The sequence below is a fragment of the Leopardus geoffroyi genome, chromosome X (genome assembly GCF_018350155.1).
Source record: "Leopardus geoffroyi isolate Oge1 chromosome X, O.geoffroyi_Oge1_pat1.0, whole genome shotgun sequence".
NCBI lineage: Eukaryota > Metazoa > Chordata > Mammalia > Carnivora > Felidae > Leopardus > Leopardus geoffroyi.
The window spans coordinates 41768886-41787627 of NC_059343.1; the positions used below are offsets into that span (position 1 = coordinate 41768886).

At 50.5% G+C, this 18742-nt stretch overlaps 1 protein-coding gene across 2 annotated transcripts; it reads right to left on the bottom strand.

Annotated features, from left to right (window-relative positions):
* Positions 1 to 3852: 3852 nt before the first annotated feature.
* On the bottom strand, positions 3853 to 18385 carry ELK1 (ETS transcription factor ELK1). 2 transcript variants are annotated; one of them, XM_045470726.1, is made up of 7 exons: positions 18171 to 18337; positions 11036 to 11093; positions 9843 to 10116; positions 7184 to 7633; positions 6101 to 6547; positions 5333 to 5434; positions 3853 to 5247 (listed from the first exon to the last, which is right to left on the bottom strand). In XM_045470726.1, exons 3-7 carry the CDS (start codon positions 10050 to 10052, stop codon positions 5149 to 5151), a joined length of 1308 nt encoding a protein of 435 aa, XP_045326682.1. In that variant the 5' UTR covers positions 10053 to 10116; positions 11036 to 11093; positions 18171 to 18337; the 3' UTR covers positions 3853 to 5148. The 2 variants fall into 2 exon arrangements, with proteins under 2 accessions (XP_045326682.1, XP_045326681.1); XM_045470725.1 differs by lacking the exon at positions 11036 to 11093 and having other exon boundaries at positions 18171 to 18385.
* Positions 18386 to 18742: the final 357 nt, after the last annotated feature.

The following is an 18742-nucleotide window of genomic DNA, read 5'->3' on the forward strand; positions in this document are numbered from 1 at the left end:
AATAAATAAATAAACTTAAAAAAGGTTAAAAAAAAGAATATAGATTTCTAGGGATGCCTGGGTGGCTCAGTCAAACATCCGATTCTTGATTTCAGCTCATGTCATGATCTCATGATTTGTGAGATTGAGCCCCGTGTTGGGCTTTGCACTGTCAGTGCAGAGTCTGCTTGGGATTCTCTCTCTCTTTCTTTGCCCCTCCCCTGCTCACGCTCTCTCTCAAAGTAAATAAACATTAAAACAAAAAGAATGTGCATTTCTACCAGGCTCCCAGGTGACGCTGATGCTGCTGGTCTGGGGACTACACTTTAAGAACCATTCTAGTCACTGAAACCTCTTTCTTTGTAGGTCTCATCTATAAAAACAATTCTGCATGTTCCTTCTTTTACTGTTAATAATTAAGTCCTCTTCAGCCCCTTGTTGATGCAGGTAAAACTGAGCTCCACGGACCTGCTCTTTTCTTTTTTCTCATAAGCCCTGATGAGTGAAACTCCAGAGCCCACTTTAAGAACAGGAAGTTCTTTAATTAACAAAAAAGAGTCTGGGGTGCCTGGGTGGCTCAGTCAGTAAAGCATCTGACTTCGGCTCAGGTCATGATCTTCAGGGTTTGTGAATTTGAGCCCTGCATTGGGCTCTGTGCTGACAGCTCAGAGCCTGGGAGCCTGCTTTGGATTCTGTCTCCCTCTCTCTGCTCCTCCCCTACATGTGCTGTCTCTCTCTCTCAAAAATACATCAACATTAAAAAAAGTCTAAGAAAGTTAGGAAGGCCGGGTGTCATTTCCTCTGCATTCATGGAGGGAGAGGTACCGTTCTGCAAATTAAAACAAGGTAATAGAATTTGATCGGGTCAGGTGTTAAAAGAGAACTTTCGCAAGGATGTTGGTCTTGTGTTATGGGTGATATGTTGACATTTGTACCCGTTACAGATGTACTGTTTCCTGAGAACATAAGCCTGTCTTTGAAAGTATGCTTTGAACAAAGGGATCTTGTTAAGATTCCAAGACTCAAACATCAGCTCGGTGTTAATCCTGCAGAAACAATCTCCCCAAGAAACCTGTGATTCTGGTTGGCTGTTTTATCTAATCACCCGTTGCCCTGGTAATAATGATAGAATTGATAGCTCTTTTGTGCCTAAACTGTATACTCCTAGGACTCCCTGTGGAAGAGGGGTGTTGGTGCTTCCATCTTCTTCCACGTTTGGCAATAAAATGACTCTGCAGATTTATTATTTCAACGGAGTGAGAGATTCTTCTCCCACGTAATTATTGCACTGCCGCCTGATATGATGTATTTATCTGTTTCTTTCTTGTCCATCACCATCACCCTCACTAAAATGCCTGCTCTCCAAAGGGCAGGGATTTGTGCCTGGCTTGGTAACTGCTGTGGCCGCAGGGCTCAATAAACAGGCGCCAAATGAATAAATATGTGAAATCAACAAGACTCTAGAGATTCTGACAAGTGCGATGAAACAGAGTCTGGGCTGGTGGTAAAAATGTGGGCATCGCCGCTGAGGGGATAAGTAGAGTCTCAAGGGCCGGCACTGGACCAGACTTCCTGGAGACTTCACCTTGTGCCAGGTAAAACCCCGGGAACTCCAGCGTTTCAAGTGTTGGAGGACTGGGAGAAGCCAGCGCAGGGGACAGAAGAGGCAGGACCTGTAGAGGAAGTGACTTTCTCCCAGGCCTGGCATATTTGCTCCGTGGTCTCTCATACAGTCTCATTTGGCCTTGGTCATTTTCTCTCACCTTTTTTTTTTTTTTAAACACAGTTACACACAATTCTGGATCTCTAGTCTCTACTAGAGTGTCTTAGGAGCAGGGCTCATTTACATATTTGGTCTCACAGCCTCTCAGACTTTCCTTCACACACTCAGGGAGTCATTTTCTCTGTCATGGATTCCTGGTCTCCTACAAACAGCTACACACACACACACACACACTCGTCTTACAGCCTCCCTCATTTGGCCAGTAACACCACCATGTCCTCTTACTGGTTTTTCACATGCACACAATACAGTCACGCCTTTAGATGTTTCTACCACTTAGTCACATATCAGAATAGTCACTGATTTATAGCCCCTGCTGGTCTTTCAAGGACTTTCTTGCACACAGACGAAATCGCCATCTCTCCTACCTCTTCTCACCCAAGCCCCCATCCATCTCACACAGCCACAGTCGCCGATGGTAGCTAAGGTGCACACGCATGCAGTCATACGGTATCTCACTGTGTCAGTCACCTCGTGTCACGTTTCTTCTCCAGCGGCGTTCAATATACCCAGTCCTGATTTACAGCCTTTAACAGTCTCTTGCAAGGAGGTTCACATACACTCACACCATCTGTATCTCAGATGCTGTCTCGGTCACCTGTTCACTGTCACGGTCATGTTTCTTCAGTCAGCCTCTGCCATCTGTAGTCACCAATTCTCAACTGCTGTGAGGCTCTCAGTGTCACACACACACACACGGTCTCTCATGGCCTTGGTCCTTCACACCATCTTTCCTTAGCAGGGACACTTGAACACAGCTACAGCCTTGCCCGCTTCTCCCACATACCAATCCCATGGCCTCCCAGGGCCTCATTTTCTGATTTTCACACACATTAAAACCTCTAACTAGGGGCACCTGGGTGGCTCAGTGGCTTAAGTGTCCGACTTCGGCTGAGGCTGCGGTCTCACGGTTTGTGAGTTCGAGCCCCACACTGGGCTCTCTGCTGTCAGTGCAGAGCCCACTTCAGATCCTCTGTCCCCTTCTCTCTGCCCCTCCCCAGTTTGTTCTCTTTCTCTAAATAAATACACTTAAAAAATATTTAAAAAAAACCCTCTGATTAAAGTCCCACATGAGATGTTTCACAGACTCGCTCACACACTGCTGGGCTGTTGATTCTCTCACACAGTGCCGTGTTCCTTCTCGGCTCTCACTCACAAACACTTATGTGGTCTCTCGTACTGTTTCAGTCACTCGGCCTCGCCATCATTTTCTCTCCTGCTGTCACAGTTCCCCCTGAGCCTCCGGGCTAGACTGGAGTAGAAACTGTAATCAATCTTCCACTCGTCTCAGGTACACACACACACACACACACACACGCACACAAAGCACACGTACACATGCGCATGCACACTTTGCAGCCTCACGCTTCCCTGGCCAGAGCCATCTTTTCTCAGGTGCTCAGTCTTTGCTAGTCTCACACGAACAGTGTCGACACACACAATCACGCGTTCCTGGATCTTGTGTCTCAGGCACCCATCTGGCCTCACAGCCATTTTCTCCTCGTACCATCGATTTTCCCCACAAGGCTGCCATGGCTTCAGTTGCTACCACAGCCTTGCGTGAAGTTTCACACACAAACCATCCCCCGGTCATCTGCTTATTTAAAGTGTCTCTGACCATCTCTACTGCACCTTCGTGCCCGTACAGGCTCACACATCGTTTTGGTCACTCGGTCTGTCTCGCTCACCATCATCAGCCTGTCAGTGTCGGGGGTGTGGCCCCCGCTACCTTTGCCTAAACAGGACTTCACACGCACCTCCGGTCTCGTGCACAGTACCTTAATCAGTCATTCCGTCCCACAGTGATTTTCTGCCACACAGCCATAACTTCTCACATAGACACGATGTCGCTTGTGGTTACAGCCACCACTCTCTCATACACGGTTTCACACGCATGCATGCACGATCACAGCTCTCCACACTTGCTCTCTTCTTCACACATGTGGTCACCGATCTGCAGTCTCTCTGACACACACCGCCATGCTACCTCTCGTAGTCAATTTCACACCCTCACCGCCCTTCATACAAACTCCTGCCTGTCACAGTCAGTCCCAATGGCTTCAGGGAAAAACGGCTAGCAGACTCCAACATCACCTTTAAAAATATATATTTACAGGAACAATTCCCCATTCTCTGGGACTCTTAGAAAAAAAAAAAAAAAAGATCCATTTTTTTGGGGAAGTAAAACAAACGGTGGAGACAGGTGTAGCACCGTCCCCCAAATCACCAACCCCCAGGTCCCCAGGCCCGGGCTGGACCGGTGCTTACAGGAGGTGAGCCCAGGAGTCTTTTGAACCCACCCTCCTCTCCAGCCTGGAATTAAGATAGGATAGGCTTTATGCCCCCCATTCCTCCCTCCCAACTCCAGGGACACTTAAAGGGTCCTTTGTACCCGCCCGCAGGAAATTGGGGGGCTGGGAGGGAGGGAGCTGAAAATACACGTTTGGTATCAAAAATAAACACTTGGGGGTGGCAGGAAGATTCCCCCCCAAATCCCTTCCTTCCCACCCACCCCATCTCAGATATAGGAAGAGATGCTCCCCTCTCCCCTATTGAAAAGCCCTGTTTAAAAATAGATTATACTATCAAAATGGCAAGGGGTGGGGGACAAGGAGACCTGGAGTACTGGCTGGAGGGGCCCCCCAGACGGGGACCACTCCCCCCAAAAAAACCCTCCATTGGGAGGTAACAGGCAGGACCCCAGGAGTTTGGCAGACACAGGAATGGCTTCTCAGGGGGAGAAGAACAAAAGGAGCATTTCTCCCTGGCCAAAAAGATGGTATCTGAGAGAGAGGCTGGGGAGGTGGAAAATCCTATTTCAAGGGTGTGAGACTTCCTCAGCCAAGACTCCCAAACCGTTAAACGGCACAAATTCTTCCTGGACCCTTGGGTATGGCCAGGAATAATAAACTACAATAAGCTACCTCTTCTACCCACACCCCCAAATGGAGACAGGGCTCCCTCAGCTTCCCAAGGGCCGGCTGAGAAATAAATAAAGAAAAGGTCCTTCTCAAGCCAGACCCTGATTATCTCATCTTAGGGGAAAAATGCGGAGATGGGGGAGATGTCCTCACCACCCCCCTAAAAGGGTTGGGCCAGACTCCTCCCAGTGGCCTTCAAAAAATAAATAAATAAACCGCCCCCCACCATTGCAGTAGGAGACGTGTAAGGGCGGCCACTGGGGAACTGACCAAGAAGAGAGAAGTTGTTGTGTTTCCTGTGGAAGGGTTATTGAGTGATCCTTCCTAAGAATCCCTACCCTACCACAACTAGAGCACAAGTCTGTCAGCTGAACTATGTTTCTCCTTGAGACGGCTGGCTGGAGAGAAGTTCAGGGCCATGGATGGAGTGACCCCAGAAGGGAGTGGTGGCGGTGGTGATGGTAGTCATGGCTTCTGGGGCCCTGGGGAGAGCACCACGGGGGTTGAGAGGCCATCCACGCTGATGGAAGGGATGTGCACCTGGGCGCTGCCACTGGACGGAAACTGGGGACAGAAATAGGGAAAGGTCAGGGATGGGGGCCATGCCAGGGTCTCTCACCCTCTCCGAGATGGGGGAAGGGGATCCTACCTGGAAGGAGAGCTTGGCTGGGCTACGGGGTGCAATGGGACTCAGGGTGCTCCAGAAGTGAATGCTGGGGGGCAGCGAGCTTGGCGTCAGCAGCACCGGGGTCTGTGGGGGAAGGGGTGGGTGAAACTCAAGTGAACACAGGGCAGGTGTGGGAAAATGGAAGGAACTTGGCTCCAGCCCCACCAGATTTCCCACTCGGACTTCTGAGATTATCTTCCCAAACTGCACAGGCTTACACCCTAACTACTAAGGTCAAGCCCAGGACACCTCTCCAATGTTATACAGACCACCCCTCCCAACTCCTGAGAGCCCACCTCCAGCTTCGCTGGGCAAGACCACCTACAAGACCCCATCCACATGCCGTTTTCAACCTCCTAAGTCACCAACCCATCAGCTTAGGATCAACCTCCAACTCTTACATCCCACTCAACCATATACCTCACAGGAAACCCGCTAAGGAAATCCCAGACCAAAAAGCCCCACGCAGGTTCCTCAACCCATGCCCCAACCCCCCCAAACAGTTCCCGCACACAGCCTCTCGATCCCTGCCCACAAAACTCCCCACACCAGCCCTTCATTCGGACAGCCCAACCCAAGGCACTGGAGACTAGTGGGCCCTGCGTTAATCAAGCCCCGTCCCTCCAGCCTGGGGTTCAGTGCAGCCAATCCGGCTCGAAGGCCCCACCCTCCCGCTCACTCAGAGAAACCACACTGGCTCTCACAGTCTAGCTCCTCCCTCGCTCGCCCCACCCCTGCACAGGCACTCACCAATGTGTGCGTAGGTAGCAGGGACGGGGTCAGCGCTGGCCCCGGCGCCTGCAGCCCGGAGCCAGTTCCCGATCCTGGAGTCCGCTCGGGTCCTGGGCCACCCAGCAGGCTCGGGCTGAGTGGAAGCTCCAGGTCCCGGGGCTTCCGGCCCTTCTGAGGCTGGGCGATCTCCGTGTTGGAAGCAGTGGAAGCCGCGAGACCGCCGACCTGTGCTGTTGTCTCCATGACGACCGCGGGCAGCCGGGCCGGCCCACCCTCCGCAGGAGGAACTTCCGGCCCGGCCTTAGCGGCTTCCTGCACAAACCCCGCCTCCCCACCGACAGTGGCTTCCACCTCTTCCTTGGGCCCGTCCACTTTCACTTCGGGGGGCAGTGGCCTGCCCAACCCGGGATCCACATTCATCTCTTCTGATTTAGGGTTCTGGGCCTCGGGTGGGGTCAGGATGACCTGAGAGAGGAGGGCGGGCGGGCAGAGGGGGTGCATAAGGATTGCTGGGCTAGCGAAGCCAAGGACTTCTCTTGGAAAGCAGGACTTTGTAGCAGGGGGCATGATCGCACATCAAGGCAGGTACATCGACAAGACGTGGGGCTTTGCCAAGGATGTGGGGCTTCTTCTGGGGCAGCGTCTCTCCAGGGACAGGGCTGCCCCTCAGGGTGGGCTTCCCGGGGACACTGCCCCCATTCATGAAAGCAGTGGTTCTCAAAAATTTGCTTTATGGATTAGCAGCATGTGCCTCACCTGGAAACTAGTTAAAAATACAAATTCTTGCGCTCAACCCCAGATCCACAGAACCAGAAACTCTGGGGAGTGGGCCCCAGCAATCGAGTTTAAAAAGCCCTCCAGGTGATTCTGATGAACGCTAAGGTGAGAGAGTCTATGCGTTAAGCAAATAAATTCGGGCACCTTGTGTAGCTTCATACTTGCATAGCTCTCCTCCCCAACCCCTTCTCCCAGGGAACTTCTGTGTCCCTCCTTCCACCATATCTAAGTAGGATGTTTATGCTCCTTCTCCCACCAGCCCGCCTCCTCATTTGGGAACTGTATATCCTCCCTCTTACTGAATTTCTATGTTCCAGTTCTTACCTGCAGAGGCAGGCCAGCCTCCTCAGCCTCCAGGCAGGCCTCCAGGGGGCTTGGACTGGTGCTCCTGCTCCCAGAAGGGGGCACTGCAGCTCCTGCAGGGGCGGTGTTGGAGAGCACTGAGGCAGGCCGAGAATGAGGGGGCGGCTGTGGCTGTGGCTGCAGGGACTGGATGGTGAAGGTGGAATAGAGGCCTGAGCGCATGTACTCGTTCCGGCTGCTGCGCGCCAAGCCACCCGGGCCTGCCATGCCTGCACCCTTGGGTGTGCCTGGTTTCCCAGAGGCTGTGTCCCCGGGGACAGTGTGTACAGCGGTGGGGGCCACATTTGCCACAGTGGAGGTGATCGACACCTCAGGCTGGGGCGGGCAGTCCTCAGTGGAGCACCTCGCGACCTCGGGGTAGGACACAAACTTGTAGACGAACTTCTGGCCGCTCACTTTGCGGATGATGTTCTGGGAAGGGAGGAGACAGGATAGAGGGCCTTAGAGGAGAGGGCCAGAGTTGGGGGGGTTACGGATGGAGGGTGGAGGGGTGCATCTCCCAGGGTCTTTCTTGCCCCTCTCCTGTCTTTTTACATATATGCCATCCCACCTCTGTGTCTGCCCCTGCATGGGTCCCCCCTCCCAGCCTATCTTTCACCCACGTCTTTCCTGATTTGGGGGCTCCTCCCTTCTCCTTCAGTTTCTACCTCTCTTCCCCATCATGATTTCCTTCTCTGTATTCTCCCCAGTTTCTCCCCTCTCTCTCCTCTCCCTTCCACAACTCTTCCTTTAGTCTACTGCCGTTCTCCCCCTTCCCCTGTCTCCCCTCCGGGTCTCCTTCCCATCAATCGCCCTCCGAGTCTCCCTGTCACTTCTCATCGCCATCCGTCTGCACCCCGCGCCCGCCCCCAACTCAGAGACACACACCCACACCCTGAGGCACCTTTCCACAAGGGGTCCACCTAGGGGAGTCGGTGCAGGAGCAGGCTCCAGGAACCAGGGGTGTCTGGGGGGCTAACAGGGCCAGGCCTTGCGGGGGTGGCTGCCAAGACAGTGTTGGGAGTGTAGCTGATGCAGTAAGGCAGGAAAACGAAGTAACTGATGTAAATATTGGAAGAGACTAAATTAATATAGAAGAATGTGGTGAGGAATTGCTGATATGGAGAATTATGTAAAGCTATTGATACAGAAGTACAACAGGGCAACGTCACTAGGGAGAAAAGGCTGAGGAGCCTCACTCTTTTTGTTTTGGGCTTTTTTTTTTTTCCTTGTCACAGTTTCTTTTTTTACAATGTTTATTTATTTGAGTGAGAGAGAGCGAGAGAGCGAGCGCTAGCAAGGAAGGGGCAGAGACAGAGCTTGGAGACACAGAATCTAAAGCAGGCTCCAGGCTCTGAGCTGTCAGCACAGAGCCTGACGTGGGGCTTGAACTCATGAACCTCGAGATGATGACCTAAGCCAAAACTGGACGCTTAACCGACTGAGCCACCCAGGTGCCCCTCACAGTTTATTTCTTGACTGAGCTGTAACTGAGGAGCCCCATTCTTAATACTGTGGTAGACTTTAAAGCTAAGGCCGTTAGAAGATGGAGTGACTGACAGCAAGTAGATAAGAGCATTAAAATACTGGTGTAAATATTGGGGGGAATCTCAAGGCTGGCTGGGTAGATCACAGACCACGTCTGAGATATTTCAGGATAGGTCAGGAGGATCTCAGGGATGTTGTGGTGGCCTCATTAATATTGTTTTGGAGGTTTCAGCTAAAGGAATAAAATATGAAAAATGGAATAAATGCTATAAATAATTAAGGGTGTGCAGCATAGGTACAGGGCTGTCCTGGGGGACAAGAGGCATGTGGGGGGCACTCGGGCACCTTAGAGACCTCTTAATCCCGGTCAGGTATGTCACAGGGTGGGTCTGTGTTTCTCAGAAAAGGAATGAAGAGGGGTATTCGTTAATATTGTTTTGGAAGTTTCAGATAAAGAAGAAAATGAAATAACTGGTAAATTGTGGGGGAGGGGAAACGCAGCACCAGTGTGGGAGTCTGAAAGGGTAAGGAAAATGTAAAATTTTAGCTATAGGAATAAGATGATAAAATAATAAACACTGGGGTGGACCAGTGTTGCTCTGGGAATGCAAGAGAATGGGGTGTGCGGCTGGCATTATACATGTTATTTTGGAGGTTCAGCTAAAGGAATGAGAGAAGAATCGATAAAAATGTTCAGTATCCCAGAGGATGAGGTACAGAAAGGTTGGTATAATACTGTCATGGAGATTTTGATGCTGGGAATAAGAATATTCTGGAATAAGAGCGGATTATGAAATAACTGAAGAAGCCCAGGACTGGTCCAGTTCCAGAAGACAGGATGAGGAAGAGTCATTTTTAATGGTGTTTTCAAACATTTTTAGCTGTAAGACAAGAAAACGAAATGTTGTGTGGGGGGTGGTGGGGTAGGAGTCAGTATTAACACTGCTGTGAAGGTTTCAGCCAAAGCAGTAGCCCAAAGGAAATACCTGAGCTAAATGTTTGGGGTGCCCAATACCGGCGTGAGAGTATCAGAGAACAGGGTAGGAAATAGTAAATTTTGTTTTCAAAGTTACAGCTCCGACAAGTAAGGCAAAAAAATGAAATGACTGACGCAAATGTCGGCAGTTCCTGGTCCCGGCCTCCGAGGCCTTACCTTGTCATAGTAGTACCGCAGGGCCCGGCTGAGCTTGTCGTAATTCATGTTGGTCTTGTTCTTACGCAGCCCCCACAGCCGGGCCACCTCCTCGGCATCCACCAGCTTGAACTCACCACCATCCCGGGAGGTCCAGGAGATGATGTGGCCGTTGCCTTGTTCTCTCAGCAGCTGCAGCAGAAACTGCCACAGCGTCACAGAGGGGTCCATCGCTGGGGGAGTGCTCACGCCATCCCAGGGGTACCTGGAGGGCAGACGGCTCAGAGCTGAGAGGCTGTGAACACAGAAGGAGGCCAAGGTCAGCAGGAGGAGGATTCCTTTTCTCGCCATCTTGGCTCCACCGCTGTCCCCAAAGCCCACCATCATTCCCTAAACCCCCTCAGACTAAATTCTAAGCTCCTCGGCCTGGCTTTGGATGACCCCTCATAATGGTAGGAGACTTTGGGGGACACGAGGATGGTGTGAATGAATTTTGCGTGTGGGGCAAATGTGAATCTTTGGGGGCCAGAGGGCAGACTGTGGTAGGCAAAATAATGCCCCTCTCAAAAAGTGTCCACATGCTGGGGTGCCTGGGGGACTCAGTCGGTTAAGGGTCCGACTCTTGATCTCGGCTCAGGTCACAATCTCATGGTTCGTGAGTTGGAGCCCCGCGTCGCATTCTATGCTGACAGCGCAAAGCCTGCTTGGGATTCTCTTTCCCTCTCTGCTCCTTCCCTGCTTGCTCTCTCTCTCTGTCTCTCTCTCTCTCTCTCTCTCTCTCTCTCTCAAAAATAAATAAAATAAACTTTAAAACAAAAAAAAAAGGGAAAAAATTGTCTACCTCCTACTCTCTGGAACCTAGGAGTGTATTATGTTACACGGCAAAAGGAACTTTGCAGATGAACTTAAGGTTATAGGAATTCCCTCTTCTCTGCAGGGGATACGTTTCAAGACCCCCAGTGGATGCCTGAAACTGTGGACGGCACCAAACCCTATATATACTATGTTTGTTTCCTATACATATACACACAGGATAAAGTTTAATTTATAAATCGGGCACACTAGGAGATTAACAAAAATAACTGATAATAAAATAGAACAATTATGGCAATATACTATATAATAAAAGTTATGGGACTGTGCTCTCTCTTCTCAATATCTTATTGTTCTGAACTCACCCTTCTTGTGATGATGTGAGATGACAGAATACTTACACAATGAGATGAAGCGCGGTGAATGATATAGGTGTTGTGACATAGCGTTAGGCTACCACTGTAAGGAAACAAGAGCCCTTAACCCTACAACCTCAAGGAACTAAATTCTGCCAGCAACCTGAGTGAGCAGGAACCAGATGGTCCCCTGGAGCCTCCAGAAAGGAATGCAGCCATGCCCACACCTGGATTTCGGCCTGGACTTCTGACCTCCGGAGTGCCGACATAATAACGTACATTGTTTTAAGCAGCTGGGTTTGTGATAGTTTGTTACAGCCAGGGTGGAAAACTAGTATAATGCCCCTCACCTGAACATTTTCATTTGTATCCTCCACCACATCAAACATCAAGTTTTCCAGGAGGTTCCTTCCACTAGCCCCTCATAAAAGCTGTTCACTCTGTGTGGGGCTCCCTTCTGCCTACAAGTCTCTCCCATCATTCGAGTCCCAGCCACAGGAGCCTTGCCTTTCTGAAGCCTTCCTGAAACTCAATGTCTGCCCTCTCCTGTCTCTCTACTACACATTCCTTGGGCCTGTTACTGTCCCTGTATGTTCTCCTTCTTGAGAACAGCAATAGCCAACGTTTATTAGGTTCATAACACTTGGCTGGCATTGTTCCAATCAGGCAATATGGCCTAACAGACAACCGCTCAGGTTCAAGAGCCAGATTGCCAGGATCGGAATCCTGGTTCCGCTACTCATTAGCGGTGTGGCCCTGGGCATATTCTTTAACCTCCTTGTGCCTCAATTTTCCCATCTGTGAAATAGGGATAATAATAATGCCGAGTTCAGAGTTACTGTACAGATTAAATATAATGTGCCTGGAGTACGATAAGCGTTTAATAGTTATTAAGTTCCTAATGTGTTCCTGATTCCTTACCTACTATTCCAAAATCTAAAAAGCTCTAACAACAGAAAACTTTATAAGCCTTTGGGTGGCAAAACCAGATTTGAAGTGAACAGGGCCCTTTCTGGTCTTTATTGATCCTCACTCAGTGTGACTGTTCGTACATTTTGCTACAGCGGTGTTACGTAACATCTTGTATGTGCACCTTGTTGCCTTTCTAAAATCTGAAAAATGTGCAATTCTGAAACACATCTGGCCCCCAAGGGTTTTGGATAAGGGCATGTAGACCTGTACTGCTATTTTTATAGGTACTGACTCATTTATCTTTCATCACAACTCTGGAAAGTAGGTGCTCTTTATTATCACTAATTTACAGGGGAGGAAGCTGAGGCACAAAATGTCCAAGTGACGTGTACAGGCCACAGAGCCTAAGTGGCACAGCCAGGATTCGGACCCACGCAGTCAGATTCCAGTTGTCTAAGCCTTTAAACCCTTAGGCTAAACTGCCCCCACACTGCTTCTTCAGCACATCCTGTGGAGAACAGGACCACCCCTGCCCACCACCCCAGAACTGCCCTCTTTGCTGAGGGTGAACTGGAAATAAACATGGAGCTTCCCATTTATTCTCAAGGAATGAGCTTTCATCAATCACCTGTTCACTGGCTGGGATTGTTGGGTTCAGAAGACCTTCCAAACCAGGTTTCAAAGAACCTTCCTCTATTATTTATAGCTTGATTCTTTAATCTGTAATGAAATATACAGTATGAGCCTCTCAGGTCCGAGCTGTTTTGAAGCTCATTTGGCAGACATGATTTTAGGCTATTATACAAGTCACAGAGCCATGAAGTGTCCACATTTGAGAGTCCTGTCATCAGAGGCTTCACTGGGTTTATTTCAAAGACCTGCCTGTTTCAGAGGCACAAAGAGTTCAGTGTGACTCCTGGTGGTGGAGACAGGCAATTTTACCAGTTCCTCTTTCATTCACGCTAGAACCTATCAATTAAGGTGAAATCCAACCTACCAATTAAAGTGAAATCCGACAGTTTGCTTCAAGCCTCAACAGCACACAGGGTTTTCTATTTTGTTTATCGTATTTCCCACTTGACCCCTAATGAGAGTCCTAGTAATTTGCCTACCTCAAATGTGTTTACTTCTCTTCACCTCATTCATTTAACAAGCATTTATTAAAAAAAAATTTTTTTTTAATGTTTATTTTTGAGAGGAAGAGAGGGAGAGAACGAGTGGGGGAGGGGCACAGAGGATCTGAAGCAGGCTCTGCACTGACAGCCTCATGCGGGGCTCGAACTCACGAACCATGACATCATGACCTGAGTTGAAGTCGGACTCTTAACCAACTGAGCCACCCAGGCGCCCCTAGCAAGCATTTATTGAGCGCCAGGTGCTGGGGATATGGCAGTGAACAGACAAAAATCCCTGCTCTAGTGGAATTCACACTGTAGTGGGGAAGACAGATAAGAAACAAGATAAATGAGTACAAAAATATGTCAGATGGTGAGAAGAGCTATGGGAAGAAAATGAAGCAGGGAAAGGAGTTGTTATTTTTGAAAGGGTAGCCAGGGGACGGTAGGCACTGAGCAGCTGACATTTGAGCAAAGGCCTGAATGAGACGAGAGAGTCAGGTCTGTGATGACCCCGAGAGCAGGTCGATCCAGCCAGAGGACACGGGGACACAGCCAGGGTGAACGACCCTGAGGCTGGAGCAGTGCTGGGCAGGTCAGAGGAAGAGAAAGGAGTCTGGCAAGGTCAGAGAGGAGGGAGTAAGGGCACAAAAAGTGGTAGGAGGTGAGAACAGAGGGGCTAAGGGGGCCAGACTGAGTGAGGCTTTTTCGGGCCCTCCAAGGACTGAGTGAGAGGAGAGCCACAAGAGGGCTGTGAACAGAGGTGTGTAAGAGGCTGTGACTTGGATTTTAACAGGATCCTTCTGGCTGTTGTGAAGAGACCAACCGTAGGGATAGGAGAGGCTACTGCAATAGTCCAAGTGAGAGATGGTGGCGGTGGCAGTGGAACTGGGGAGGGGTGGCTGAGTTCTGGACAAAATGTGAAAACAGAGTGAACAGGATTTGCTGACAAAAAGGATGGGGGTGGGTGAGAGAGGCATCATCAAGGGTGATTCTAGGTTTGTGGCCTGATCGCCTGAAACGATGGAGCTAGGACCAACTGAGATGGGAGCGCTGCAGGAGAGCAGGTTTTGAGGCGAGACTGGGAGGTCAATTTTGGAGATCGTCTCAGAGGTCTTTTAGACACCTATATGTATGCTATGAATAATAATATTGATTTTAAAAATAGTCCTACAGCGCTGGCTGTGTGCCGCATATCATTCAAATCACTTGACTCAATCATCAAAGCAACACTGTGGGGTGGGCATTATCACGATCCTCCCATTTTCCAGATGAGGAAATAGAGGTGGAGTTTGCCGGCTTGCCCCCAATCACGCAGCCGGAAGCTGGCAGAGCTGGGGTTCAAACCCAGGCAGTTTGGCTCCAGGCAGTGATCCCAGCACTTTACAACACCAGTTCTCTTTGATGAGAGACAGAAGGGGAAGACCCTAGAAGGTGACAGGGATGGTATTTTTACACAGGGTGAGCAGGGAGGGTCCCCTCCTGAAGGGGGGGAGGGAGCAAGCCATGCTGACCTCTGTGGGAAGGGTCTTTGTACACAGACTGCTGTACACAGACTCTAAGGTGGCCACAAGTTTGGCACACTACATCACGGGCACCGTGAGTTCATCCAGGCCCCACCTCTGAGGATATGAATGTGCCCTTCCCTCTTCTCACACCTGATAAACCCTTTATTCTACAATCATCAAGTTCCAGTATCTCCCAGGCAGAATTAAAATTCTTCCTCTGTGTGAGCCAATGTGACGAACAACCTGTCTGCTCTCGCAAATCTGTTCTTCTCTCTGGGTCTTCAGTCTCATACTCCTCTGCCCTGTTCTAGCTGTGTGACCTTGAGCAAGTTACTTAACCTCTCTGCGTCTGTTTCTGCAACTGTAAAACATCCTCAAAAGATACTATTCTCAAAGGCTTTTGTGAGGATTAAATGCCACTATATGTAAAGGACTTAGAAAACTATCTCTGGCATGTGGGAGACACCCAACAAATGTTAGCTCTTAGCTTGTGTATCAAGCTAAGATACACAGCCACCCCTCTCCAGTTCTCCTCCCCCCCCCCCCCCCCCCCCCCGCCTTATATATCACCATGGCCTATACCATCTGGCTCTTATCACCACTCTGACCTTGCCTCCTGCCTTCTCCCTCCACTCTCCTCCAGCCACACTGGCCTCCTGCATGTTTCTTCTGTTTTTAATGTTTATTTTTGAGAGAGAGCGAGTGGGGGTGGGGAGACAGAGAATCCCAAGCAGGCTCCGTGTGGTCAGTGCAAGCCCGATGTGGGGCTCGATCTCACGAACTGGGTTCAATGCTTTACCGACTGAGTTACCCAGGTGCCCCATCCTCCTTCAGGTTTCTTTCTTCCTTTTTTTTTTTTTTTAATGTTTATTTATTTTTGAGAGAGAGACAAGAGTGCAAGCAGGGGAGGGGCAGAGAGAGAGGGAGACACAGAATCTGAAGTAAGCTCAAGGCTCTGAGCTGTCAGGATGCGGGACTCGAACCCATGAACTGTGAGATCATGACCTGAGCCAGAGTCGGACGCTTAACTGACTGAGCCACCCAGGTGCCTCCTCCTTCATGTTTCTTGAACCCTCTAGGCACAATCTGACCTCAGGGCCTTTGCACGGGCTGTTCCTTCTGCCTGGTACACTCTTCCCCTGGACATTATGGCTCCCTCCCTGACCTCCTTCAGGCCTTAATTCAAGAGTCACCTTGTAAACGAGGCCTGCCCGGTGCCTAAGATTTCAACCACCCCCATACTCTATCCTTGTCTTCCCTACTTCATTTTTCCCCCTTGGTGCTTGTCTAACATACTAGATCTAATTTTACTTACTGTTTTATTTATATAGTCCATCTCACCCACTTTTAGCAAGCGTCTGCTCCACAAGGGCAGGAATTTCTGCCTGTTCTGTTCCCTCCCGTATCCCCAGCACCTAGAAGAGTGCCTGGTACTCAGTAGGTGCTAAGTGTTTGCTGAATGAACAATCCCAACTAGCTTCTTAATGAGCTCTCATATGCCCTCATCATCTCTATCTTCCTCCCCGCCACCCTGATTCGTCTGAAATTATATTTTTCACATTCATTCATGCAACACATTCTTATTGAGCACCTACTATATACTAGGTATATTTACCCAGCAGTAAATAAGCAGACAAAAATTGTAAGCCCTCATGGGACTCCCGTTCTAATGGGGAGAGACAATAAACACAATCAACTGGTAAAGTGCACAGTGTATCTGATAGTGATAAGGGGCAAAAGGATCAATAAAGCAGAGAAGGGACTTGAGTCCTGCTAAGTATGCAGGTTCAGATGGTCAGGGACGGGCTGACATTTGAACAGAGCTCTGAAAGGAATCATGGCAAGATCAGGGCTACAGTGTTCCAGGCAGGAAATATAACGAACACAAAGGCCCTGAGGCTGGATCACATCTGATGTGTTTGAGTGAGGAGCTCACTGTGGCTGGAACAGAGCTGAGAGGACAAGGTGCAGGAGGTGAGGCCAGACAGGTTACTTGTTTTATTGACTCCCGGGCATTCTTTACACTGGAGGGGAGTCTAGCTCTGATTTCTCCGTTTTACAAATAAGGAATCGGGTGCAGGGAGGAAGTGGTTAAATCACTCAGGTCACAGAGCTGCTGGGATTGGGGGTGGATGGGTGCTGACACAAGGTGTGGAATGGAGGCAGCTCTGCAGGCAGGGGGAACAGCAAAAACAAAAGCGTGGAGATGAGAAGTCATTCGGTTTTTAAGGAGCGGGGTCTCACGTGGGGTGGGGTGAGGTGAGAGAGGGGAGCCTCAAAAATTTTGTGTTGAGGGGTCACCTAACTGGGGACTTACCTCTGAATAAGGTATTGAACCCCTATGCCAAACTTTCCTCACTACCTGTCTCATAGGGTGATGGTGAGGATTAAATGAGCTCATTAATATACAGCCCCTTGCCAGGTCCCTAGTAGGTGCTCAATAAATGTTGGCTCCTAATGGCATTATCACTATCTTTAACGTATCCATTTATTGGAGTGAGACCGAATGTCTTAGTGGTTAATGATGTATATGAGGGGGTGTGTTCTAGAGTGAAAAACACCTGGGTTCAACAGGCACACAGGGTGATCCAATATTAAGAAAGAAGGATGGTAGGGGTGGGGGAGAAGGCCACGGACTGATCCACCACAAGGAAAGGGAGAAGATAAAAGCACCTCCCGCGGGAGGGATTACAAAGCTCTGGACTCAGGGGAGGGTATGGGGGTGTGTGCCTGAATGCAAGCACATGGGTGACAGGAAGGCCAATGAACAGATCCACTGCAAAGGTGGGGGTGGGGGGAGTGCAAAGGCTCATCTAATTTACTGGGGGCAAGGGAAGCAGAAAGGCACACAGACTGCACAACAGTAGAAGAGAAAAGCCATCACACAGACTGATTAAAAGAAGGGAACGAGGCCATGGACTGGGCTACTGAAAATGGGGCGATAAAAAGCACTAAACTGACCCACTATTAAAAGGAAGGGAGAAGCCCAAGGACCGGAGCTACAGTCTACAAAAAAAGGAGGACAGGGCAATGGGCTGATAACTAGGGGGATGTGAATACAAGCTTTTAGACTGATCCACAGTAAAAAAAAAAAAAAGATGTGTGAGAGAGCCATGGACTGATGCGCTGGGGGACTGGAGGAGGCAGGAATACAACTTCACAGATTAACTCACTGTTAAAGGGGGTGGGGGGGGTGCACAACGCCACGGATTGATTCACTACAAGGAACAGGAGTGGTGGAACAAACAAGGCCACAGACGGGGTCCTTGAAAGTTGAGGACAGGCGAAATAAGAACACTCAGGTGCACCTACTGTCAAGGAGTCGGACAATGCCAGAGACTACTCCCCTCTAAGTGGGGGTGGGGGCAAGACCGTGGGCGAGTCCACTGTAAGGTGGGGTGGGGAGAAATATAAGCACGCAGACCGATCCATTATCAAACAGGAAGGGGGGGTCAGGCCACGGTCAGCTCCACTACAAGGGGCGAAGGGAGGGGACAATACCACAGGCAGGTCCACCAGCCGTGGAGGTGGCGGTGGGCAGTCGAACACAGGCAGGCCACGGGCCAAGCCACATCCCTCGCGCGGGGGCGGGAAGGATACGTGGGGTCACGGACTGGCCCTCCACCCTCCAGGCCCCGGGCTCACCTGTGTGTAGCGCAGTGGCAGTGTTGGCAGCTCCGGGGGGCGGGGGCTCCATGCGCAGCCCCACCGCCCCCCAGGCCCGGGCTCCGAGGCGGCGGCGGTGGTGGCGGCGGTGGCGGCGGCGACGGCGGCGGCAGCAGCTAGAAGCCGCCCCTGCGTTTCCTCACCGCTCACGTGGGACTACTGAGGAGGGGCCGAGCATTCTGCCGCTCGTTGATTGGACAGAACACCGAGGATCGACCGCGCGGCTTCCAAGGCTGGGGAGGCGGGCCCTGCCCCACAGAGCTACGCCGTGATTGGCCCAAGGGGAATTGATGGAACGCAGATGGCCGCCTGGGTTCCGAGGGGGCGTGCCGGGCCCCTCCGGTGCTTCACGCTAATTGGCTCAAGACTGACAGCCCGTGGGCGATTGACAAGATCCTGGGGGCGCCTGCCTCACATTCATTGGCCTATATGGAAGACAGCCTCCGAGGATAGGGGCCGATGGACCCTGCTTTCTGCTAATTGGTGGATGAGGGACTCCTAGACAGCTGCCAAAACACCAACGGGGCGGTGCTGCACTCCACGCTGCTCAG

What these genes read in the sequence shown, in the direction of transcription:
- ELK1 (XM_045470725.1), bottom strand. Translation starts at nt 10,052, where the DNA reads ATGGACCCCTCTGTGACGCTGTGGCAGTTTCTGCTGCAGCTGCTGAGA. An exon ending in TGCGGTACTACTATGACAAG is followed by an intron (nt 7,634 to 9,842) that starts GTAAGGCCTCGG and finishes CTCCCTTCCCAG; the next exon opens with AACATCATCCGCAAAGTGAG. An exon ending in AGGCTGGCCTGCCTCTGCAG is followed by an intron (nt 6,548 to 7,183) that starts GTAAGAACTGGA and finishes CTCCTCTCTCAG; the next exon opens with GTCATCCTGACCCCACCCGA.